Source organism: Diorhabda sublineata, chromosome X, assembly GCF_026230105.1.
Source record: "Diorhabda sublineata isolate icDioSubl1.1 chromosome X, icDioSubl1.1, whole genome shotgun sequence".
Lineage (NCBI taxonomy): Eukaryota > Metazoa > Arthropoda > Insecta > Coleoptera > Chrysomelidae > Diorhabda > Diorhabda sublineata.
Genome location: NC_079485.1, coordinates 12,358,442 through 12,386,032, shown reverse-complemented (window position 1 = coordinate 12,386,032; position 27,591 = coordinate 12,358,442). Strand labels below are relative to the sequence as shown.

Sequence of the window (27,591 nt, the reverse complement as noted above, 5' to 3'; positions counted from 1 at the left end):
CGTTAGAGCATTATGTAGTTTTTATACCAATGTATTATTTGATAATTGCGATTTTAATAACCTTCTAGGAGAACTAGAAAGTCAAGAATTTAAAAACTGAAATATTAACTGGACTAAATCACTTTTAATTTACGGCAAGTGTTTTATCGTTTAGTAAAGGAAAAAATGAACGGCTTTATACATTATTAATGAAGATTAGTACAATGTTTTTTGTATGTTTACACTTTGTGTAAGCAATTGATGAAAAAGCCGATACTGGTTTGTTTGTAAATTGTAAAGTAACTGGAATGGTAATTCATGAAAATTTTATTTGAAAATCGATATTTCGCAGTTGGGAAATTACTAAAAACTGTACTGAATAATAGAACTTTCACGTCACGAGAATAGAAGAAATTGCTCTATTCATAGTTCATAGTGACTAAGTAAAAAGCAAAAATATATTTTCAAATACCGGTATATTTAACCAAGTAGTTGAAATCTAAACTCTTTTATCACATTGCATATAGTTCAACTAAATAACTAACTAAAGTTAACATCTTAAACTTCTATTTTTACTAGCAACATGTTTACTTCGGCAACATTACATCTTCGTCGATGATATGAAATCGATGGTTCTTAGCATATTGACTAGATTTTTTAATTCTGCAGGAAATCATATAGGTCCCCAATTTTTGGTATACAGTAGACTCTCGTTAATCCTGCAGATATCAGACTAGGGTACTGCCGGATTGATGATAGTAAAAATACACAAAAAGCTTTATTTCTAAGTATTAAGAAAAAAGTACATATTACAGACAAAAAGAGTTTGATTCTCTCTTTTAAAAAATGATGTTTTAAAAATAATTGTCTTTGGCTTCGCCTATTGTAAATAGAAACGTAAACATACCAAGACTTACAGTTCTGGCGAGGAATTTAATTGGAGTAAAGAAACTGCCATTTTTTTACCTCTTAGCTTGCAACGACACTTTTAACACATTCTCTTGAAGCCTCTTTAAAACAAGAATATCATTTGCGAAAACATCATTTTCTTCTGCTCACTTTACTGAAGTAACCAAGACACCCATTGCACCATTATGGCTAATTAAATGAACAGCAGACGCTTCATCACGATTATAACTATCTTCTTCTTGTTCTTTACTCAACACATCTTCGATTATTTCGCTCTGTCATAAACTGGCCGTTTTCTTCTTCATCGCTGGCTGCATATTTGTATGTAGCGGACGCACAATACCATCGAATAACGATCGGAAAATTCCGAAGTATAACTTGTATGTAAGAGACATATTACAACTAAAACTGCTAACTCGTCTCTTACATACACAACCTTTATATCGTTAATCATGCAATGATACCTAAGTGATTAGTTAAAAAAGTTTAGTGATCTTATTTATTTAAACTAAAAAAACACACAATGGATGCATAATAAAAAATACTAATATATTAACAAATCTTACTAAATGATAATAACAACAAAATTAATATAAACGCGATTACCAACATTATTTTCTGAACTTATTACCACCAAGCCCTACGTTTTGTTCTACGCAAATTTTTAATGCGTGTGCTGGTTATTTTTTCCCACTGTTTCCAATAGATCTTCTTCCAGAAAAAGTATTTTTTCCTTCCATTTTTCTTCTTGCCACTGACGTTGGCTGAATAGGAATTTTATTTCCTTTGCGGCGAGTTGTTGTGGCAGAAGTCCTATTTTTTGACGAAATTCCTTTATATTTGAATGCAAGTATGCATTCCACTAAGTAATGCAGTGGTTGTGTGTGCATATTTATCTACATTATTTAAATATGATTGTATAGCAGGATAATATTGTTGAGGATCTTGTTCAAGTTTAGTGACTATATCAATAGAATATAATATCCATTTAGCTTTTAGTTCTGCAATTTCACTTTCCGAAGGCAGCAGGATTCGTTATTAAGCTGCAATGTTTCAAGTCGAGATGAAGATATTTTATTTTGGTGCGACGCACTCTCGGATGTGTGACGCTGATGATGTGAAAGCACACTTCAAAATGAGTTCTGTTATTTCTGTATTTTGTAGTGGAAGAAATATTCTTACAATATTTGTCGTTAAATCCTACAGGGCACGTACATTTGCAACATAACATATCAACCTTGTAAATTAGTTGATTATTTTTTTTCACTCCGAACGGTAAACTACATCTGCTCCATATTTGCTGATATCACTTTACAACTTTTTTACAACTTTTAACAACTTTTGACTTTCGACCAAAAATTAAATCCAGAATCCTTTGTTTATAATATGACTCAAAGCTTGTAACAACAAAATCTTCTAATTGTGTTACGTTAAAGGCTTTTGTGCGTTCGAGAGGAATATATTTCAATAATAGTTATTTGTGCTTTTACCTCTCAATGGAAGGTTTTGCCGATAGAAAATTGCCCATTCCTGTATTCTTGTTAGCATGTTCTCAACATATTTTTTAAAGTTTTTATGATCACAGTTGTCCAAAAAGTGTTGCTTTGAATTTTCGAAGTCTCTACTAGTCTTAGATAATAAAATATTTTTAAACATGGCATAGTATTTTTGTATTTTTTTTTGTATATAATTTCTGCCATTGTTAGCCAACGCCAACATGCTTTTAGGACATAGAATGTACATAATAACAAATCTGAGGATGGCCAATATTTACGGAATACGTTTCTTTATTTTAATTTTAAGGATTTCAAAAAGACCTTGAACACCCAATACAAATACAAATTGAGAATGACCGCTTTGTTTTGCTTTTTGGGTAATCAATTACGCGTATGTAAGAGACAAGTTAGCAGTTTTAGTTGTAATATGTCTCTTACATACTTCGGAATTTTCCAATCGTTATTCGATGGTATTGTGCTAGATACAATTATGCTCGCCGGCTAACCACAGGCTCACATCATCTGTAGTTCACAAATTGTAGCATTGTAGCATCACAAATTTTTTGGCGCCGGTGTCTCTTAGTTCTATCTGTTCACGATTAACATTTTCCTCAGGTTCTTCAGTAGCAAGAGAAACTTTCTCTTCTACATCTTGAACATCATTTTTTTATCTTTCTTTTTTGTATTGCTTTAACAGTGTCGTATCTGGCCATAAGATTCTCCATGAACAAACAAAGACGTTTTCGGGTAGATTTTCCCAAGAGTTCACAAGTGAAAAAACCACATATTTTAAGTTCGTTCCTTTTCATGAATTCAAGACACTATCTTCCTTTGAAAAAACCTTGTACAGCGATACACATATATTAGGCTTTTTGTATTGCATTTTTCTGCTTGGATGACATGCTGGTCCATTGGTTATAAAAGAGGAGTAATGTTAGTAAGTAAGATTATCCCTTGTACACATGAACATTTCAACTCGGATTCTTCTGGGTGATCAGTGCAGTTATCCAAAATAAGCAACGTCTCTGTGGCAATTTCACTTCATTAAGAATTTTTTTACTGATGGCACAAATATTCCATGAAACTAGTTCTTAAAAATAGCGTGCATCAACCATCCCCTACTTTGGTTTTTATAATCAACAGGTTGATTAATATTTTTGAATGGCCTGGGATTTTTCTCTTTTCCTATCACCAATAGATTCAGTTCATGCGCGCTACTTGCATTTGAATATGGCATGAACGTTATCCTGTTTTTCGCCAGTTTTCGGCACGTAGCACTTGTTTGGACAAATGTATTTAGGCAAAAGCTGCGAAAATAAACCGCTCTCATCTGTATTATAGATTTGGTCGGGAGCTAGGCCTAGTTCTTTGATGATCTTCTTAAACTTAGCTTTATATAGGTCGACCGCTGCGATATCACAAGAGTTTTTCGCCCGTCATATTTACCAGAGGAACTCCAAAACGCTTTTTGAATTTTTCAAGCCATCCTTGACTAGCTTGAAAATCATCTTTCCCCATTATTTTACCGTAGAAGAATCTGCCTTTTTCTTTGAGAACTTTTCCTGAGATCGGTGTATGCCTGTTTCGCTCTTGGAGGAACCAAGCATACTGTCTTCATCCTGAGTAAACTCTCCAGTTTTCAATATTTTTCTCAAGATTTTTGCAAAATGATTTAATTTTGTTACTGTTTATTCGTATGTCGTGTATCGTAGCACGGCCGACTCCGTATTGATTTTCAGGTTAGATAGCTTTTCATATTTTTCAGAACCTCGGTTTTTTAAAGCAACATTAATGTTTTGTATTTTCTTTACACTGTGATGAAATTTTTCCCACGAATAAACTGAACAGCAACGTTGAGAATAACACTAAAACAATAGATGTTCGCAACACACGAAATAAGAGGCTACTCGGCAGATCAGCAGTTGTTTTTTTACACTAGTGTAAATGTCTTAACGTAATTCCCCCTCCACGCCCGTCTGAGAGCGCCGGCTTACTGGAGCGAGCGATTATTGGAGTGCCAGACTGGCGCAGTGTCGGATCAGAGAGGTTCTATCGTATATCCAAGTTTTTTGCAGCTCTACACATATATTAGGTTTCTGATGTTTTGAATTAAAGCTTATGTTTCATATTCCTGTTTGAGTCCTTTCATCAAAAATTTCATATTTAAATTTTAAGCGAAAATACACTGATCATCGGCATATAGCAAGGAAGTGGATTGTGTGCACTTTGAATTTAAATTACTAGACATTGTTGAATTTATTTATTTGAGGGAAACGGCGATAAAGTAACAAAGGGACGTAATTTCGTCGCTTCCTTAAATTAAATTCAAACTAATAAAATTTTAACATGTTTTTATTTTTAGTCATTAATGTAAGTGAGCAATATTTTGTTATGTACAAATATTTAATGCCCATCAATAAATTTTTTGTCACTAAGAAAATGTCGTATCGATCAGACTAAATGGAGAGCTGTGTTTGCAATATCGGACTAAGTCATTGCTCAGGTGTCAGCACTTCAAAATGAAAAATTCCGCGCATACTCCAGCAAACACACAGAAGCACCTTTATGGGATGTAAGCCTTCTCAGTACGCCGTGATTGGAATTTGGAAAGAACTTGCTTTATTGCGTTTTGGAATATCACATAGGACCCATTTTTCGTCTCCAGCGATTAAATTAGCATAGAACGCTTCTTGCCTTTTTTCGTCGGACAGATTATGGAGGACTCAAATAACTTCTTTGCTTATTTTCCCAATCAGCTGCAAATGTTTTTGAATGGTCAACCAGGGATGATTAATGGAGCGTTTGAGCGTTCCTCGTTTATCTGACATATTCACTTTTGCACTCAGCATTTCGTTGTCTAATATTGTTGCTTTATCTGATTGATATGATACGGATCGGAACTTAAAGAACCATCTTTGGTATTCACAACTCTTTAATGCACTGAGATAAATATTTCAAACGTTTTTGGTCACAACTGTTCGGTTTACCCCAAATTGCCAATAAAATATAATATTCAATTTATTAGAAGTAAACAAATTACATAGACGATTTCGAAGTACACAATTATAAAGGACAAGCAAATATCGACATGAGAGGAAACCACATTACCTTCCGGTCCTCTCCTTATAAATTATTTAGGGATTGTGACAGACTAGCCATTTGATTTCTGCCGTCATTTTCTATAAAACTTGTTTTTAATTTAATAACTTTTTCCTTCACTTGTTTTATTGTTTCGTGTGTTTAATCAGTCAATCATAATTTGAAAGGGAAGGATTTTGGCCTAAAGAGATATTGGTTTGTTCGAAATTACCGACCGTGTTAACTGTTTTGCAATAATAAAAGTCATGCGTGTGTATAGAAAAAGGTAAAAGAATTCTAAGAAGACCAACTGGTTAACCGATGTGTACCACCTAGTGTCAAGATAGGTGCTTCAGGCAAATAGCTTTACGAGACTGTTCTGCTCCTATGCGTAAATTGTTGACTAGTGGTTTACAGAGTAACGTAGCATTGTTAATAACTCGTTGAATTCGAACTTTTGGCTCTTTTTCATTCCGTCCACGATTAGTGTTTCTTAGACTGTGGACCACTGGAGAAGGAAGAATTCAGTAATATCGTATTCAGCGACGAATCGTGATTTTGTTTAGGTGCGCAGGATTATTAGAATAATAGCCTGGGGAGCTATTGCACTGTTTTTTATAAATGGGTATTCAGAATTCTTTTTTCAGCAAAAAAGTAGACATCTTTATATTGCACACTGAACTATGGAGTAGAAATAGAATAGAACCTGGCCAAGTTACCTATGTCACTAGATTGAATCCGTTAAATCATGAGTACGATATGAAGGGAAGAAAGCTGCCCAATTTGAGCCGGCGTCCGCACTCTGGTTTAGTTAATTCTTAAAATTTCTTGGAATGCAGTAACACAATTAGACGTTTTGTCAATACTTAGACGTGAAAACGAGTGTATTCACCTAAAGGGTCGCCAAAACATATTTATTTTTATTTCCGAGTATCACATTTCTTGCAATTATTATTTCATTTCTGATGTAAGGTCAAAAATCAAGGTCGATTTTAATACAAATGAGTATAGTTCAATGATAACTATACAACAAAATTATTTAACGTAAATAAAAGTATTCCCACCTACCTGAACATTAGCCTTCAATTTTTATCATATCGTCGCATTTATTAATTATGTAGTTTATATACTTGATTTATGTTCCCAACATTTTTTGTTTCGAAAAGAATAATAATGATATGCCATTTTTTGTCAAATTGACTTTATTTTCCATTCCAAAAAATCAACGCTAACTAACTGTATTTTCGCATCGCAACTGTTTATCTGATAAATTTTTATTTAATTAAGTAGGATCCAAAATTTCTGACTTATCAGTAGTTGATCCAAATACAAAATGTTTTATAACGTACCTAACTTTATAGTTAACTATATTTTGCAAAATATCTGTTTTGAATACTTGTTGATTGTTTCGTATGAACTATTTATTGATTAATGAAACGTCCTATTATTTGCGCAATGCAATGATAATACAAGAAACAATAATGATAACCTCAAAATCAGCCACACAAAGTAAAAATTTAGAGAACATTTCCAAAACGAATTGTACAGTTTTAGTTATTCCATCACGTTGAAACCAGTGAAGCAGAGCAATTGATGTTTTATTTGAAAAATGATGTTTATATAAAAGAGTGTCGACAATAATATAAACGAATCAACTAAATGACCAACACAAACAATACGCTAACGAATTTGATGTTTAAATTTTGGAATGAGATATTTTTATTTGTTACGTCACTGCTGGGTTTCGTCTCGTAGTATTTTTGATATAAACTCAACTGATTGAACAGAAAAACCAAAAAATAAAACTGGCGTAGGGAAGTACGAGGGTATATTTAAAAATTCTTACCCTACTTACCCCTTACTAAGGAACCAAACAAAATTTCAATGTCAAAATATTTTATTACTCAACATATTCTCCTCTTAATTGGATACATTTATTACAGCGAACCTGCAACGTCTCTAGACCTTTCAGAAAAAATGTTTCTTGCTCTGCAAATCAGACCTCCACAGCTTTTATTACCTCCTCGTCGGAAAAAAATTTACGACCTTTTAAACTTTTTTTCAGTTGAAAAAAGAGATGATAGTCGGACGGAGCCAAATCTGGTGAATAAGGGGGGTGTTCTAGTCATTCAAACCCTAAATAACGAATGTTTTGCATGGAAACATAAGATTTGTGTGCAGGGGCGTTGACTTACAAAAACAAAACACCTTTGGATAGCTTTCCGCGACTTTTCTGTTTAATTTTTTCCCGTAGAGTGGTCAGTAATGTCGAAAAGCTATTGTTCTACCCTATATTCCCAAAAACTTACAATAGATTGGTCAAATGTTACTTTTTGTCAAACTTATTTAAATTTAAAAAGTTTGTTTCCAGTTACCGTCCATTTGGATAAAACTTTGAATAACGCTTTGCAGTAGCTCTTTCATTATAATTATAAATACATTTTACAGTCATTTACATAATAAGATAATTTGTCAGAACTTACACTTCGATATTTCAAACTGACACTGGTAGTAGTCAATCTTGAAGTAAAGCCTGCTGAATTAATTAACTATTCTAAAGTAATAAATATAATAAAAAAAACTTGGAAACAGACGAAAATACTCATATCAATAATATCTTTATCACCTATTTAACGGAAGTTTGCTATAGGCTACAAATGTTAATGAAAAAAAAAAAAATTAATATAGATAATTTTATAACAAAAGTAAGAATACAAATCATAGTTACGTCAATTTTCGACTCCAATATAGCATTATTTTTAGGTATTTTCGATTTCGTCTTCAATAGAAAGTCCGCTGCAAAATATTGCAATGGATTAGCGGTATTTCCCACTGCATATACTGATTATGAACATAATATATTTTATGGCAGATCCAGACTTTCACGGGGAGACTCTACATACGAGTCTTGGCGGCAGGAGTACTAACAATTCACACTCTCAAGTTATTCTATATTTAATCATTCACTTATCCGATCCAATGCGTCATTTAGTTTATTTTCATCCTCACGTTCTTCGACCCCGAAAAACTGACAGAAAGGCGAGGCGAGGGAAGGCGAGAGGACGAGAGCACACAGTCTTCACTCTCACACTCGCGTTTCCCCGTGTAGAGAGTTTGGATAGGGCTTTATGCTTAATGAGATATACTGTTCAAACGTACGAGCTTCATTTTATCGATTCAAGTTTGGCTAAAGCCTTTGGGCAAACCTTCAATTACATTCCAATTTTGCCTTCAACCGAAGTATTTTTAGTCAAACCTAGATGTTCCTAACTTCCATTCATACTGCAATTCAACTTGTTTGTGCGTATCTGCAGTGTTCCGATGAATAAAAAAAAACAATTGACGATCTTCAAGCTTATACTAATGGCATGAAACAATCAACTTCCTCCAATCGCCATTGTAAAACTGTAATCTCACTTATTGCCAGTATCAACAGAGCCAAAATAAAGTTCGATGTTTTGGGTATCGTTCAAAATAAAAAAGTTAAGGGTTTTATATAGAATATGGATGAAACCCGGAACAAAAAATACCATTTTTTCGAAGAATTTAATAAAAGAATACATGGAGAATTTTCTTAATTTCAAAGACTTGCCCAAAGTTTAGATGTCTTTCAAGAGAAATGAGTGCAAACTATTCTAAATTTCCACATAAAATGCCATTGTAATGAAAAATCCCAATTTAATGAAATCGAGGTTTACCTGACAAAATTAGTCTCTCTTAGATTTATCTTTGAATTCTTTATTTAACGGCCTAAAAACACCATTTTTATGCTTTAAGACTAAGTCGGACCTGGGGATTGTCAAGTCAAACCTAGGTCTGTTGGAGTTTCGACATTTGACTATAACATATATACTGTGGGCCTTGTAACGAATTTTCCAGCGTACTCATTAAATGTGATTTCGTAATTACCACTCACTTGTATTACCTAACAGTACTATGAAAGTGTTATTCGATTTTTAAATTAAATTTATTCTTGCTCTATTTTTGTTCACAAACTTATCACCAAACGTTCGAGTACGGGAAAAGAGGTCAAAATGACCCAGATGCAGTTAGTATCCAGTGTTTAAATTGTTTCATCAACAAACAAGGAAATTATAAATATTTGCGCTATTGTTTCACGTAATGTTTGAACTGCTCATAATAACGATATAAAATATACTATCGTACAAAGAATTTAATACTATAATCAATATCAAATGTCAAGATAAAAAACTTTTCAAGACGCACGCATAATTCTCAATTATATTTTATTTAAAGCAATTTGAATAATTTAAATAGTTTATGGGGCTTTTCCTTCAACGTGTAGGTATCACACGTATTATTACTAGTAAGTGCCTGACCTAAACACAGTTATGAGGCTTTCGGTACGTTTTACTTTTGAATAAATTCATTTTTACAGCCGATATAGACATTAACATAAATATAGTATAAAAGCGTTCATTTTGTATAGTCCTTTGTCGAATTAAATATGAAATAACTAAAGTCAGAGAGCTATTATTTGCAATTCGAAACGGTATTGTGTTGGAGAAGAAATCACAGTCCAATACTTCACGCAAAACTAATTTAAATATTTTCGGTGCGTAGGAACACAACAATTTAGACCAGTCTTCTACGTGCTACAATTTTAGTGAAAACGATCCCTTTTTTTGTAATTCCAAGCGTTAAGGTATCGGGATATTTTTTTTATATATATATATATATATATATATATATATATATATATATATGAGTAATTAAGTTTTTTGACAATCTCTTTAAATAAAATTAAATGAAAACTTTCAAGTGGGTACTAATTTTCCTTGAATTATTTATAAAATAGAAAATTTATAATTTAAAATCGTTGAGATTTTAAATTTGGTGGTAAAGTATTTTAAATTTGATTGAATCTTAACAGAGGTAGATATATATCTGTTCAAAACATATTTGTGCCATAAGCGAATATCCCGGATTATATAGAGTATTTTCGAAAATACAAAAACTGTTGTGGACACATAGACTATATATCCTCCATGAATTAGAGGCTGAAGTAAATGGCCATGTGAAAATTTGAGGATTAGTGACCAAATGGCGCCTGTGGCCCTTAATAACTAAGGTTTGAAGGCACACATCATTGACAGACTTTTCAATTCTCACGCTTGGGGAATATGCTACCGTTTTTCAAGACGAAGTATTTGCTGTGACGAAAAGTGGACGGTCGATACTGAATTGACGTAATAGAAACACGGTAATCTCAATCTGCTCAGACAGCAGAAGTGGTGTACAAGTTCTAACGACTTAAACGGTTTGTTCTAGTTTTGTTCTAAAGTCCATGAATTAGCGGGTAATGGTTGCAACGTTCAAATAGTTTGGGTGCCCGGTCACTCGGGCAGTAAGGGCAACCACGAGGCTGGATTAGCAAAACCACCATGAGTCTAGAACTCGTCGTTGGTGCAACTAAAAGTGTATCTATTTCATCTCTGTGTAGTCTACTAGAAAAACAAACATTGCGAAAATGGAGGGAAACACCTGAGATGAGACAAATAAAGGCACATATAAATGAACCTTCTGTCTTTCTTACCAATCAACTGCTCCACTTTAATAAGCACAAAATTCAACTAGTGACTGGCCTTCTAACAAGAAACGGTCATCTAAGACGTAATCTCTATGTTATAGGCATCACTGACGATGTGGAATGCTGCTGGTGCGCGAAGAACGAAGAAACTCTAGACGACAACATCGGTGATAATTCAGCGCTCTCACGTGCGAGGTTCAAACACTTAAGCAAATCTAACAATTTACCTAGTGATGTTAAGAGATGCCAAGGTGTTTGATTAGCTTCTCTAAGGACATCGGATTTCAATAATCTTAGGGAGAGCATGACGATATGGCCTACTTGCTCACCCCACAACCGCACCGCCCTCTAACGTAAATATGAAATATAAATTGTTGTCAAAACATTACTTTGCCGGGAAAATTAAATCATTTCAAGTATACGTGACAATATTGAGAAGTACTTCCAAGTATTTTTCTCACTGAAATTGAGATCAGCATTAATTCCATTAAAGAATCAGTGAATTTGTGAATGACGGCAAGTATATCCAATATTTAAATTAATTTAGCAGTAGATGATGTTTTTGACATTTTGACATTTTGTTAATGCACCCTCAAAGTATTCTTCATTGAATTTTGTTCCATTTTGCATTACCTGAATTATTAAAAAGTTATCTATCTTCTCTTTATTTCATCACAGGATAAACCAACAACCATCAAAAAACGACAAGAGAAAGAGTCAGTTTTCGGTTCGCTTATGTGAAGTTTCAACTTTTGTAGGTTTGTTATTGCACTGCACCTGAAATTTCTTACAAGAAAAAATGACGAAACACAATAGTTTTCAGTTCAAGAAGTTGAACTGTTTTCGGGATTTGACCAAAGTAAAGAAACTAGTTTTCTATTTTATCGTTGTGTCAGATATTGAATGTAGTAGTTTTTTTTTCCTTTATAGTTTGTCTTGATTTAAGGTCTCTTTTTCATGAAAATTAGTTTAGAATAACATGTAAAAATTTTATGTTTCGACTTACTTCGGTCTGTATCAAAATATAACTTAACATTGACAATTTGCGTTATTATATTAATCAATAGATCACCTACATCGTGTCTTCATATATTTTTTTATTTTTCAGTGGTGGGATATTCATAATCTCGCTATTGAGAAACACAATTGAGGATATTCTTAAACAAAAACTTATATGCCATGGCGCGCCAGTTGGAATTATGAAGATATATAAGGACAGAATTGAAACGTTGTGAATATGTAAAAAATCCAAAGTGAAAAACTTGCTACTAGCCTACTGAATTGATTTTTGTTATTTTTTTGCACTTTTAGTATTGATTACCATCTACAATATTTTCACGTTTTACACATGCATGATCAAATTTTTTAATATAATTGAAATTTATCAGCTAAAACAATTTAAAAAAAGCAATTTTTGTGTTTTAAAAAATGTAGAATCGGTTTTAATCTAATAGTCCACTTTTCCGGACATTCTGTTATAATTCGGCCGAAACTATTTATATGCGGTAATAGAACTACTTAAAATATATTCAAAAATAAAAATAATACAACAAAACCAACTTCCATAAAGAGTCGTACCAAAAACTCTCAGTAACATGAATCCTTGAATTGTTGAAACCAATAACAAGTAATATTGGAACAATCCAAACATGAGCATTAGAAATGCGAAATGGCGAATGCGTGGTACGTTTGATATACCAGGAATTCGTTTGATGTTTGTTTTTCTATAAATTTTTATCATAGCAGGCAACTTGTTTACGTTATTTTTTTGAACAAATTTCTAGGAAGGTTTATTTATTTATTGTTTTGTTTCTTTATTTTCTAGAATTTTTGAGAACTTCATTTGGATATATAAACGAGTTTGTTTAGCGCAGTTTAGTCAAGTTTATATTAAATAGTGATAGTGAACGGAACGACATAGAAAAGTAACCGAAGAATTTAAATAAATTTTATAAGGTAGTTATGTGTTGTGTGTTATGGTGTGAAGTGTGGGTATTGTAAATAAATAGTGACATAAAAAAAGCTAAGTGTCTTGGTGACCTGAAAGTGATGGAACTAAAAGCCGTACTGGAGAATCGGAGTTGGAAACATCCGGTAAGAAGAGTAGGACGTCTTGGACCAATTACGTAAACAGTCTATAGAGTGAAGAAGAAACTCGAAGAAAATAATGATTTCCAACAGCTGAAGAAAAGGTTAGAGATGCGATATGTTCACGAACATCTAGAACACCTGTATCAATCGCTACTAAAGAACCGAAGAGAGAAGCGTAATGAAACTCTGCAAGATTACGAGGTAGACATTGCCCGACTTGTCCGATTCGCTTATCCATCAGCACCAGAGAACATGATGGGCATCCAGGCATTCATAGATGGCCTGCGCGACCATGATATGCAGAGGACGTTTCGATTAACCCATCCGAAACCCTTAGTAGATGCCCTCACTGCTGCTCTTGAATATGAAGCAGCCACGATGACTTCAAATAACAAGGTCAGAACCATACATGAAGTTGATGAAAGCAAACTTAACCAGATCGTCAACATGATCAAAGGTATGGTTGAGTAGAAGCCAAGGAAGATTTGATGTGGAATAGAGTAGAGCTAGGGCGTGTACGGAGTTCTCCCTCAAATGAAGAACCACAGGCGCAGAAAAACTAGAACAGATCGGCTATGATGGGGCAGAACCGACCCAGGATCGTTCTAAAGAACCTCTCATACTGATAGCTTCTCTCAGATATCATATTGACAGTGTATATGTGGATAGAGAAGTGAATGGGAAGAGATATACTCTGTTGGTATACACTGGAGCAACTAAAACCATCATAAGACCCGATATGATAAGCTCCAAGAAAAAGCTACTACCAACCAGGGTTCGACCACGGACCGCCATAGGTGAAAGTGCCAACTTTCATAAAGGAACACAAATCCAATTGGGAATTGGAACAGAGAAGTTTATGCATAAGTTAACGTAGCTGATATTGAAGAAGATGTGATTCTGGGAATCGACGTAATGAATCTTCATGGTTTCCATTTGAACTTCAGAAACAGTGGGCTGTGAAGAAGTATTCCTTCATCCATATGAGAGTAACACGGTGTTGGCAGCTGTACAGGAAGATACCTGTAAGAAGCGAAACCATGCGTACCAGTACCAGATCAAGAAAAAGATCGATGCATAGGCAAGATCTCCAATCGAAAATCGAAAGTAGTCCACCAAAATCGGTTAGCGCCTTTCGAAAGAGACCATGACCTACAGGAGGAAGTAAGCCAGTTGCAAGAAGACCCTAATCGTGCTTTCGTAGAATTCATGAGAGCGTACGGAGGTAACGGCAAAGTTAGACATCAAGTTACTACATAAAAACTACAAGATTTGTTCACTCTGACGGAAAATTACCCGCTGGCCTGCAACATCTATGCTCGTATCAAGAACTTAGATTAGCAACCGTCTTTCGGAAGAAGTTTGGTCAATTAAAGAAACTTGAAGAGCAGATCCCAGCCCCAGGCAAGACGCTGATAATCAAACACGATTCGCGGATTTGATATAAAAATAAACTGGATCTCTTCCTTTTTTATTTTTAATATTCACAAGAGATAATATTGTAGTACATCGAATATTCACATTATGTATTCTAAAAATCAAGGATTTTACAGAAATCGAGGTTTAAAGCTTCAGTCAAAATTTTGATGTTCTCCTATCGATGTTAACTTTTGGTAGCCTTTACTTTCTCCTGTCCTGGGCTGCATTTGTACTCATTTTGATTTTCTCTCGAATATTCGAAAATTGAAATTTTAACAATACGACAAGTGATCGATCTATTTTCCACTGTTCAACCCCAGTATCATCTTCACCGAGCTTACTTGTTAGTAAACAGAAAGTCTAATGTAGTCTCAGTCCATTATAGCCTCATCTCATTAGTAAACATGACCATCGTAGGTGTCTGAATTTCATACCTTTACAACTTCTCCAGGCTTCCCCATACTAGATACTTAATTTGATCATAAATTGTAATTCACGAAAACGTCATCGTTTTCTGTTGCCTTTCCTTCCTTCACTAGATTTTTGCTGAGTAACAAAAGCAGACCAAATGTGAACATTTGTTCTGAATTTTTAGCCTAACCTAACCTAACCTAACCTAACCGATATAAGTTTTATTTTCTATATTCCTCCATTATTTTTCATAAATCCGCCGTAAAAACGAAGATTTAAAAAAAAGTCATCGAAATTGGACGTTTTTCGATTTTCTAGAGCCAAAAAACGAGGGGATCTCGAAAGTATAAAATTAGGACAATTTGTAACAAACCGGGGTTTCACATTATTTATTCCATAAATCAAAGATTTTACAGAAATCTGCTTTTAAAGCCAATTTGTAACTCTCTCGAATATTATGGTAGGTTAACACAGTTTAGAATATTCAATAGCTGTCTAGTCATATAGGTAAAGGCCAAGTTACAAGAAAAAGACTAATAACCTCTACCCTAGTTATAATATTGTAGATACTAAATTTAATAACTTATTAACTCAATACTGAAATTTTTGTGGTTTAATCTGCAGTCGTTAACAACAAAAATAAATTCTTAGGCGATTATTTACATATTCAATGGAAGAAAACTTATTTATTTATTTTTCAGAATTCTTTAATGAGCTTACTTCAACTAATTATAACACTAAATTTTGAATATTACAGCATAAAATTTGGAAATTATGAATTATTTATTCTACGAAATTACATACATGTATTCAATTTTAATTGCATTAAAATAAATGTCAATATATTCTCCGCTTAGTTGCTGGCAGTAACAGAGTCTTCTATAGAACCCGTTTCTACCTTTGATGTTTGAGGTGACACATTCGTTATTTCTGTAGTTCTTTCTTTGAGGGATAAATGTCCTGTAATAAAAATAATCACTTTTATAAAAGTGTTGGCGAGATCGGGTATGACCAAATCCGAAGCCTGCTATTTAGATGAGAGGGTGTGATTATCACACCTTTTAAAATTCCCAGTTCTTATTAGATGACTTATTTATTTCTTGAATATTTCTGTAGAGATGAAATGTATTCAGTTAGTGGACATGTGATTTGAAGATGTAGTTAAAATTTCATACAGAATATTATCCATGGCAATCCATTCGGAAAATGTCGGAAGTAAGTCCCATCGTTGTGGAGAAACAATTCATAGAACAAAGTTAATCCCAAAAAATGTTTACGAATTGATAGTGTTCTGTTAGATGATGAAATTCAGTATTACGATTTGATATAAATGTTAATTTCTATTGGATGAATTATTTATTTATAATATTTTTATGTGAATAAAATATATTCAGTTAGTTGACTTGTGATTTAGCGAGATGATACAATTGCAAACAAAATTTTGTTAATGATGATCTATTAATAGAATGTTTAAAAGATGTTCCATAGTTGTGGGACAACTTCTAAGAACAAGTTAATTCCAAAAAATTATTTAAAATGTTTTCGTATTGATATTTTTCTGTTAGGTGATGCAATTCAATATTACGATTAGATATAAATGCCAACTTTTATTGGATGAATTGTTTATTTATTGTATTTTCGTGTGGGTAAAAAATATTCGGTTAGTTAACTTGTGATTTGACGTGTTAATAAAATATATGTCCCTTAGTTGTGGGAAAAAATTCTTATAACAAACTCAATTCCAAAAAATCGTTTTTATCAAGGTGGCGAAATTTAAAATCTACAAAATATATAAATAATGAGGTTTGAAATAAATGTCAACAACAACTAAAGTTATTAAAAACTGTTGTTCTTGTATTTATCAATTACTAAATGCAGAAAAACGCTATAGTTTCCGTGACTTCCATATTGCTAAATTTCTGCATTTCACATTGAAACTAGATTTCATAAATAAAAAAAAAAACACATTTATTTATACAACTCAAAACAGAGTTGTAAACATGGTCAATTGAAAGGATAAATGAGGATAGATAGATAAGGATAAATGATGGAGATATTAAATTTTCTTACCTACTATGACGCAAAGTTTGTACCAACCACGACAATAATTATCGAAAAAAAAAAAAAAATATTTTGTGGCGACTACACTTTCAATACATTTTTAAGCACTACCAATAACAACAAATCCCGCCTATACTTGTTAGTTAAACCTCATTGTATAAAGAGAGCTTACGTACTTTTTACTTCTTTTATTAATTTCTTTTGTTAATGCTTATTTGGTTCTAGAAATATTCAAATTTTCCTAGACGTTAATTATTCGTTATTGCCTGTCAATGATGTTTCCTTATTATTTTGGAAACTTCAAAGAAAATTGATTTAATATCGTGAAGGTCCGCTGTCGTACTACGATCGTTTTTATTTATGTGAATATATAATCTTATATGATTTTTGAGAATTGAGTTAAATAAAAAGGTTAGAGTTATTCTTCTTATTGAAAACTTCAAATACAGCATCACTGAGAAATGCGAGGACATAAATAAGTACAAACAACATACGATTTTAAAAAATTTTGTTAGTACGGTTTCAATACTTAGTTTCAATATTAGTCCAAATGCGTTATGTGCATAATAGGTCTACAAAAATTCTTCTGCTAAAAATATTCACTTAAACAAAAACCGTTCTTTTTTTCAAACGATCAAAACAGGGACTTCCTGATCTCTCGATAGCTTCCTGGGCTCTTTTTCACTCATATTTGCCATGATTTTCTATTGATTTTGATTTTTAAGCTTACGAGAAGGAATTTACTTTGTGGTGCAAGAAGAGTGTATTGGGAGTGGACTTTTCGGAAATTGTTATTAGGGAAGGTAGCTATAATTAATAGAATGAAGTTAAGTAACTACGAAAGAATTTGGTTTTTGTTAATGGTGTATAAGCATTAGAAGTGGATTCCGCTGCCATTTGTCTTTTTTAAGAAATTGTCATTGACGAGGAATCAATCTGAGTTTGGATAATGCAATACTATTGAAGAAAGGGGCACTAAAGATTTTTTCTATTTACCAAATATAGTTTTGTTTGCTGTTAGGGGTAAGTTATCAGATTTAGGAGTGTAAAGATCGACTTGGCACGTGTCTAGGAGAAATTAACTTATAGTAGTCAAAATATGTTTTAGATTGTTTATTTATTCTATTTTGGTTTTATTGTTGATTAGTTATTTATTAAAGTTGGAAGTTATTATTGGGAAATACTTTTCTTGCTATAAGTGAGGTTTTATCTACAAGTGGGGTAAATTTCAAATTTTCTTCAGGTAATGCGGGTATTTTTTAATTATTTTGACCAATTTTTTATTACAGATATTTTGCAGAAATTTGGTAGAACCAGTGCTTTAAAAGCTTAATTATAAGCATAAACCACTATATGTAAGATATCTTGATGACATCGAAATAGCTGATGTGCAGCAGCCGATAGAAGAAAAAAATTTTAACAAATGACAATTGAAAACTGGCAAAACATTTGCCACCAAAAAAATAAAGAAAATATATTGTTTTGGATCATGGATTTGCAAGAAATAATAATAAATGTTGAAGAACAAACAGGAAGATTTAGTATCAATTTAGTAATTTCATTGTATACTAAAATTCTATTATGTATTTACTTTTCTTATTCATCTATTTTATTATTTATTGATTAATTTATTTAATTAAAACCAAATCAATTTTCAACTCAACGAGTGTGAACTTTGACTGACCTTTTATAGTTCCACTAATTAAGCATTTGAGCTAATGTTTTCGGTTTTCACTTTTAGATATTTTCATGGTCATAGACGGTGAGAAAATTAAACATCTCTACATAAAAATTAGTGTAGAGAAAATTATAGAAGGACTGTAATATTTATTACAATAATTAATTTTGTAAAAATTATATATATATATATATTATTATAGGAATTTTTTCTTTCCAAAATTGAATTTTTCAATGAAATGTCCCATAATTTAATAATTTATTGAATATTACACTTACCTGGTAAACACTGATAATGAGCTTCGAGATACTTGTGTGTTCCAGCACAAGGATCACCGAACATGCTGGTGCTAGCCGGAATGCTACAGTTTTGATTGTGGGTACACCTGTAGAATATTCCGACATTTTTCAAAATTTTTTTCATTACAATTTCACTTGTACCTTTTTATACTGCCAATATTGAATGTTTTATGTAGTACAATAAAAAAATATGTGGGGAGAACCTTTGGGGAAATAATTTTATCTAAAGGTCATAAATATATACCACATTATATGTCCTTTTGTTATTATCAAATGGTTTTTGTAAATGGATAGAAAAATTCTTCAATAGAATTCATCTACCAGAATTTTTTTAAATATCTGTACCTATGATTGAACCAATTTACAAAAAATGATAAACAGAATTATTAAAATTTGTAGTAAATCAAACAAATCATTTGTATGTCGAAATGTGAGCTCTAATCTTCTTATAGGTATAGATATTTGCTGATAAAATGAATTTATTTAAAAAATAGCTAGGTAATAATTTGGATTAAAATTTTTAGTAAAACCATCGCTTTCCACTTCCTGTAAGAATCATAAAACAAAATAAAAATTTATTGAAAATTGCTGAATAAAATAATCATATTCAATATTAACTCCTTCCAATTGAATCAATACATGTACAGTAAAAAACTAAATTATGTCACATTTTTTTTACTAGGGCAAATTTCGTTGAACATAATTCTTGGTAGTGGTCACTACCAAAAATTCATTTGAGATTGGTACATTTATGACTGACCTGATACCATTCGTTTCGATAGAATATTCATGCGACTAGAACAACTCCTTACATCGGAGTACAGCTGATTCCCTGAAAATTCAAGAATTGTGAACGGATATTTACCCTGCATGCAATTATACTGCATTTCAATGTATTTACTAGTCCCTGGACATGGGTCGCCAAAAGTCTCGTTGTTCACTTCTACTGTACAATTCTGTTTATTAGAACATCTGAAAATAAATTCTTTCGTATTTGATGTGTAAACAGCAATGGTTCACAGTCAGCTTCAATTTGGTTATTGACACAGAAGCTTTATTAAAACACAAAGCACATATCCCCAACACACAAAGCATATTTTAAATATAATGTTGTTTTAAGTATATACTGAGACTAACCCGTCTTTAAAGTGTTAAAAAAAGTATTCGCCCGCGTTGATAGAATTGAAAAAATTCTCAAGTAGTGGAAACGTGAGTGAATGGAGAATTGGAAACACAACTGGCAGCTAGACTAAGTTGATGAGCATCGTCAACGAATTTTACTAACTCAGCAGAATTATTCGACATGTTGAAAGAAAAATAATGATAATTACTTGAAAATTCAGATAATTCAAGTATTTTATATAATTGAGACAGATCATTAAATCTGGATAAACCTAGTTACTTGACAAAACCCAATTTTCGTAGTAACGTGGTTTTTTAAACACACATAGGTTAGTTGTAGATACCTAAAGGCATTTCCATTCAGTTAAAATTTTAGTCTATTTTTTCTTATTTCACGATATGTCTTCTACTAATTTTCTAAAGCTTATAGTAATTTGTTGTCTACAACTTTTTTGGAGGTAATTGATACTGGTCTGTCTCCAAGTCATTAAAATCTCGCTAATTTCATTAAGTTTCTGATAGTGATTGACTATGGAAGAGTTTGTCGGCGAATATAATAATTTGGAATTACCAAATTCATCCCTAATTGAAGATGGAATTGAGAATACTACGTTAAATATGATGATGGAAGATATGCCATCTGTGGATGTTAATTATCATTATTATCTAAAGCTATGGTTATAAGTTTCCATTGGATGTATTCGGTTCGTTCAACCAGATATACTACGTAGAGGATTATTATCAGCATTTTTATTTAATTTGACAATCTATCTTTCAACGTTTCATAATGAAACCAAGATTCATCACCAGTGATTTATGTGGTATGTATGCTATATTCATTATAATTGGTTGCATTTAAAATTCTGCCCCACAATTACTATGTAATGTAAATGTGAAAAATAAGATATTATTGCTAACACTCATTAATTTCTCTTTTACATCGTTTGCATTAATCGATTTTTACATGGAAAACTGATAAATAATGACATATTGCAAAATAATATTTTTAATTCTAATTTCATTATTTGTTATTGGATAACCGAGGGCCATCTTTTTTTTAAACCTCCGATAGCTCCATGCAGACGATACGCGGGCATATGCTGTAGACGACTGCGAAGCTTTCGCACTACACATGCCGTCATTGTTGACATTCAGGCGTCAGGTGGCGTTGTGTTACAGCTACGTAAACATGTCCGTCATTATTATGCTCTCGCCAAGTGTGAATTGCGAAGTGTGATTCGTTTTCTACAATGCAAGATGAACTGGACCAAAGACGAAATCTGTATATGACCTGGTTCAACGAGTTGAGAGATGTTGATGTTGATTATGTCGAAAAGTAACCGTAAGTGTGGCAATAAAATTATTGTTTTATATGAACTTGTCTTTTATTTATAGCTTATCGAAGGTTGTAATGATATACATACAAGTATATATTGAAAGTATATATGGAAATTGGACAGTATATTGTTAGTGGACGTTTATCACGAAAGTTGTTTTTGTATTTATTAGTTGTATATTTTTATGAGAGCTGACGTAATAGGAGCCCGCCAATTTAGTTTAGTTTAACAAAAATGTATATTGTTTTCCTATATCCTTTCAGGCGAAAAATAGCACGCTAGTTAATTGTAATTGGCAACGAAGTCCTAGAAAATTTCCAACAATAAATGTCAAATTATAGGTAATCGTTGGTTGCACTTTATTGAAATTTTTATTCTTCATTCTGCCTTGAAAGTTTTATATGGTCGTAAATGATATAATAAAACCTCTGCTGTTATTGCATTTAGTAACGATATCGTTTATTTGAGACCAAGGGGCCACTTTAAACTTCCTTCGTGGCTTCTAACATTTTATTTCCAGATCCTCAATGATACAGATCAGATTGTAACCTGATTCTTTTTAAATAAATTTTTAGTATTCTTTGTTCTACTTATTATATACTACAGTCGATGGTAAATGAAGTTTAAGAGAAATATATAATTAGCAAGCCGTTTTTTTATTTGTTTTTCGAAAATTTCATCAATGTTTATAGTTTCAGTTACAAATAAAACTATAATATTCTAATCTAAGAGTTGTAGATGGGATTTCATACGTCTACGTATTAGTGAACAAAACGAAATGAGACTGTCATCACTTAAAATTGTGAGTATTTAAAACAAAATACTAATGCTCCAAGGCAAAAATACTCTATTTTCATCAAAACTCTATCTGTATCTTTTTGTTTATGTAGTAAATTGGGGGTTACAAAAATTTTAATTTCATTTGTACGACAAATGAAGTGCCTCAGATACGGGACTAGTAAGAAGGATAACAGAGGGTCAAGATTGCCATCTCATGTTATTATCTTTAAGCTATAGCTTCTCATAGACAAAGGCAGTAGTAGCTCGGTGTGGAATCAGGAAAGCAGCACTATCGCTTTTAGTGGTGAATACTGGTTCTACATGTTGGTCGGGTGAGGGTGAGAAAGAGACGACACGAACGTTGCAACCCTTATTTCTTGTTAAGCGGCATCTACATTGCACCGTTGGAGTTTAAGGTGGAGGTGTCATTACTTATAGCTCAAAGTTAGTTCAATCTTCATTAGGGGCCCTAAGAATGCGCATCGGTAGAATGTCAAACTCTGACAGCTCAATAATCTATTACAAGTATATTCTATATCTCTGATTGTGAGTATATAAACGTTGAAATATATATTTGAAATTCATTTTTTTAACTGGGTATTTAGCAAGTAAATATTTAATTTCATTTATGGACTATCTAGTCTCAATACGATCAATGTAATACTATCAGGCTAAAACGTAGTAACGTTTGTACTTCTAAAATTATGGACTTATACCTAACTATTAGAAATACAAGAATGAAAATGTACGAAAGAAAGGCTGGCAAGAAATATTTGTACTAACTACCCAAAAGTGATTCATAATAAAACGAAACGTGCTGTTAAATGAATAAAAGTCGTATCTTGTGTCAGATAGCTTTTGACCGTACCAGACATTTCTGTTTCCATATAATCGAAATTATAAATAATGTGATATATTTTGAAGAGATAATTAAATTTAAATTGTGATATAAACTTTTGTATACTAATAAATGAACTAGAAATTATATATGGAGTATAGGCATACGAAGAACAAAAATTATTCTGAATTTGATGTTCCATGCTGTTATTTATTCAGAACAAAGTTCATATGAACATAGGCAACCAACTGATATTTGTCGTAGCCTCAAAAATAGCAGAAAAGTTATATATCAACTTTCTAGTTGCTTAAATTTTTCCAACTATTTTTTTCTGTTTTTGTCAAAACAGAACTTTCATTACTTTTTTTGGGAATGTATAATTAACAAATAAACTTTTTTTGAAGGTGATGGAATTGTTTGATTTGTTTTAATTCAGATAGGGAAAAAATTAAAAAGATATGGTGCAGAAAGTGTTTTGAATATAGAATATAATAATTACAGCAAATATAAAATATGAAAAGATTCATGAATTTAGTGAAATAATCACAATAAAACCCCAAGTAGGAAGGAGTAAATAGAAGAAAATGACTTAAAAGTCTCATAAATAGAAATTAAATGTGCAAAAATGATAATTGCAATAAAAAATCAATGAAACCATTCTGAAAAATTAATAGTCGATCTTTGTACCCTATGTTGATACAACGGTGGATTATCAAAAATATAAACAATTATTCCTAGCATTAACAATCCTAGAGCAAAGATTATGATTTAAAATTGAACAACACATGAAAAATTATATGTAAATTCTCCATGTTTCGACAATTATCTTACCATCGCTTTTAACTTGGAACATGGAACTTAACCACAACAGATCAAATGTCTTACTTTATCTTTTGATTTCATTTAGTCTCAAAAAACTTTCCTAAAACAACACTCTGTAACACTCCAGATCAAATTTAGTCTCGTAAGAATAGATGTCATTAAAAACATTTCATGGTACATTCCATAATCGCGAGTTTATTTTTTAATACCATAAGCTATTAACACGACTAGTTCGTGCAGTGAGAACATATTTTTGAGTATCCCAGAACTAGAGCAAGATTATAATAAATGCAACACAGTATCTTTTTCAAAATATGCCTTATTGCTGAAAATTATTTGGTTTGAAAAATCGACATTCATTTGTTGTGTTGAACTATCCATTCCACAAATTCTAACCGAAATTTCTTAGTAGAGACACACGATTTTTCAGTAAAGTATTTAATAGTTGCATTCTTATTCATGTCACCGAATCCTTGTTCTTGGACTGTTATCAATACGGTTTAACATTCCTATTTTTATATATATTCCCAAGGGTTCATTTTCGGTAATCAGTGAATCAATATATCGATAAATCCCCCCTTGTCTGAATTGTTCACTCTCTTTACAGATGACAAAATAAGTGTTTTTGCTAACCGACCAACCAAAAGTAAATTGTCTTATTTATGGAACCCTTGATGTCATTAAACAACTTTTCCATAAAAGTATATTGAATGAATAATTCTATTCCAATATTGGTTTAGTCATTGTGTTTTAATATGTATATGAATAGTTGATCTCTTCATATATTTCTCTTACAATCTATTTATTTAATAAGATACGTTGTCTAAATCATAATTTACTTAGATATTATGATTTAACCTAAAAATTAACCCTTGATGTTCGTATTTGAGAATCTCATTCGTACTAAAAATTCAAAATCAAATCTTGGTAAATGCAACAGCATATTTTATGCAAAAAATCGGAATCGAAAATGATTTTTATATAACTCCCTGCTGCCACAGCAAAATTTGACAATGAAAACTGAAATGGTAAACGAGGACGATTTATGGAGGAAAATCCATTTTGTCATGCTCGATGTAAGCAAAATTATTTCAGGAAATATTACAACTAGGAGGAATGCGTTAGAAAAACGGTAACATATACGATGTCAAGATGAATTCACGGCAAAGAGATTTGATTCGGATATACATATGTATATACAAATATCAATAAAGCTGGAGTACGATCAATTCGAAAATCATATGGATTTATTAAAACGTCTAAAATTCATATTTTGTAAAAGACTACGTTATCAACATTTTATGTCGGGCAAGTCGCTTTTGAATTAAAGCAAACAGAATAATTAGGGAAATATCGGAACAGCGATTTTAATAAAATCTTTAAAGTTAGTGCCGTCTTTTAGAAAAGGAAGGCATTAACTTTATTAAAACAGGATTTATGGTTCTTCATTTTTTCACTCGATGGCTAGTTGCCTATATTTGTTTTTTGAAAAAGAATATTGGTTTTAATTCATAATCAATAATAAATTCCCGGTTTTTGCTGTATAGTTTGGTTTTTTTTTCATTTTTTATTTATATATGATAACCAAATCCAAAAGATTTCGTTTTCGCTATGAGTTAACTCCATAGTTAACCCTCATAATTCATCAAGTGAAAAAAAAAATAAAAAATTATCTACCTCCCCTTTTTAAAAAAGACAAAATTTCAGATTATAAATATCAGCTATGTGTCGAATGCGCCCATGTTCCGATAATTCTATTATTAAAGTCGACTTTATTAGAAGTAGAAGCAAGTAAAATCGGCTTCAATAAAATGGCCATTATTCCGATAATTTCCTATTATTTAGTTTCGCAGAGAAACTACGTGCAGAGTCTGGAAAGGAAATCATTTCATTTCTAACTTTTTTCTTTTAAACACATTACTATAAGATGGGGACATAATTTTTATATGTGCATCTTTTGAGAGAGGGAATAACGAATATTCTTTTACAAAATCTCGTGGATATTCTCAGACTTTACAGAAGGCAAACAGGGATGCATTATAAATATTCTATGGAAATCAGTTTAAACTGCATTTAAAATTGAAAACATACTTGGTTATATATCCCTGTCGGCGTAACTTGATTCAACTCGTTCATTAGCCAAATGACTAGCGACTGGGAATAATATAACCGTATCTGTACCCCTCTTCTACCTAGTCAATACCCCCCGATAGTTTTATTTTGATGTATTTCATTCTATTTAAATTTTCCTGCACCAAAAAATCACCCCAACTCCAGCTCTGCAGAGGCAAATTTTCACTTTCAGGATCATTCCACAAACAAAAATTACTTTGGTCGCCCAAAATATCACAACGAATTTCTCTCTCTTTTTTTCTTGTTGATATTCCACACTCACCATAAATTTAAGTTGAAGTAATCAAAGAAAATGTTCGCAGATGACGTAACTGTAGTACTGAACACACTGTCAAATAAAAAATAGTACTATTATTGTCAAAAAGCATCTGTCATTTGATTCCTGTCATAGTTTGAACAAAATGCGGCATATAGTTTATATTTGAGAGCCATAAATAGCAGACAACCTCGTGTTTGAAAGAAAAAACTGTGAAAAGAGAAAAAAATCAAGTTCCTTAAGTGACTTACTAAACTTCTCCGTGGCCGTACAAGTATGGAATGCCGAGAGAGATTATCGAAGCCAGAGGTGTCTCACATCTTTCCTACTACTGAAGTGGTTCGGCGGAGAGTTATTTCAATGAAATGATGGAATCAACTTACAAACAAATTCCTATATTGTTGACATCGACAAATTTATTTTTTTAGATCAAATAACAAAATTGGAGAAACGAACAAAATATATAGATACAACGGAAATTACGATGAAAACTGTACAATCATTTTGTACAAAATCCAATCCCAACTTCACGTTTTTGTCACTATTGTTAGGGACACAAAAGTCTAGAAACTGTTATGTCTGAATTTAGTTAAAGAAACGACCCATTAGTTGGCTACATAAATGGTAAATTTCTAATTTTAATCAAAACAAACTCCTTGTACAATAATATATTCTTCTTCTTCCGGTGCCTGCTTCATTCTAATGAAGGTTGGCAATCATTCTTTAGAATTCCTCACGATCTTCAGTCATGCGTATTAGATTTACGGCATCACGTACATGGAACAAATTTCGAAGGTTTTTCAACCATGACAATCTTTTTCTACCCAGGCCTGCCTTCTATCTTCCCTTCCATGATCAGCTATAACAAGGCATATTTTTGATTTCTAATAATGTGGCCATAGTAGGAAGCTGTTCATGCTGTTTATTCGTTTTAGCATCTCGTCGTTGGTCACCCGATCCGTCCATGGTATTTTAAAGATCCGTATAAAGAGCCACATTTCAAAAGCTTCCACCTTACGCATGCTGGAGACCTTCAAAGTCCAGCTCTCAACACCATAAAATAGGGTAGTGTTAGCATTGTGTTATTCTCCAGCGTGTCCTCAGGATAAGGTCATTACTTGTGAGAACCGAATTTAATTTAAAAAACGTGTTCCTGGTTATCTCTATTCTTGTCTTAATTTCCTCATCTGGGTCCCACTCGTCATTCAGCCAGCTTCCCAAATACTTAAAACGGTGGACTCTCTCTATGGATTGGTTATTAATTGACACCGACACATTATTAATACTAGTTTTGGATATTACCATGAATTTCGTTTAACTGCGGTTCATTT

At 32.3% G+C, this 27,591-nt stretch overlaps 1 protein-coding gene across 7 annotated transcripts in view; it reads right to left on the bottom strand.

Moving 5' to 3' along the window:
* Positions 1–27,591, bottom strand: part of LOC130451832 (latrophilin Cirl) — a 365,678-nt gene that overhangs the window by 29,652 nt on the left and 308,435 nt on the right. For 5 of the 7 annotated variants that reach the window (XM_056791133.1, XM_056791132.1, XM_056791135.1 and 2 more), the window contains one exon: positions 19,838–19,944. In XM_056791133.1, the coding sequence (XP_056647111.1) occupies positions 19,838–19,944 (107 nt within the window). Of the gene's footprint in view, positions 1–6,530; positions 6,692–18,951; positions 19,059–19,837; positions 19,945–27,591 lie in introns of those variants that run through there. The other 2 variants (XM_056791139.1, XM_056791137.1) reach the window with 2 other exon arrangements.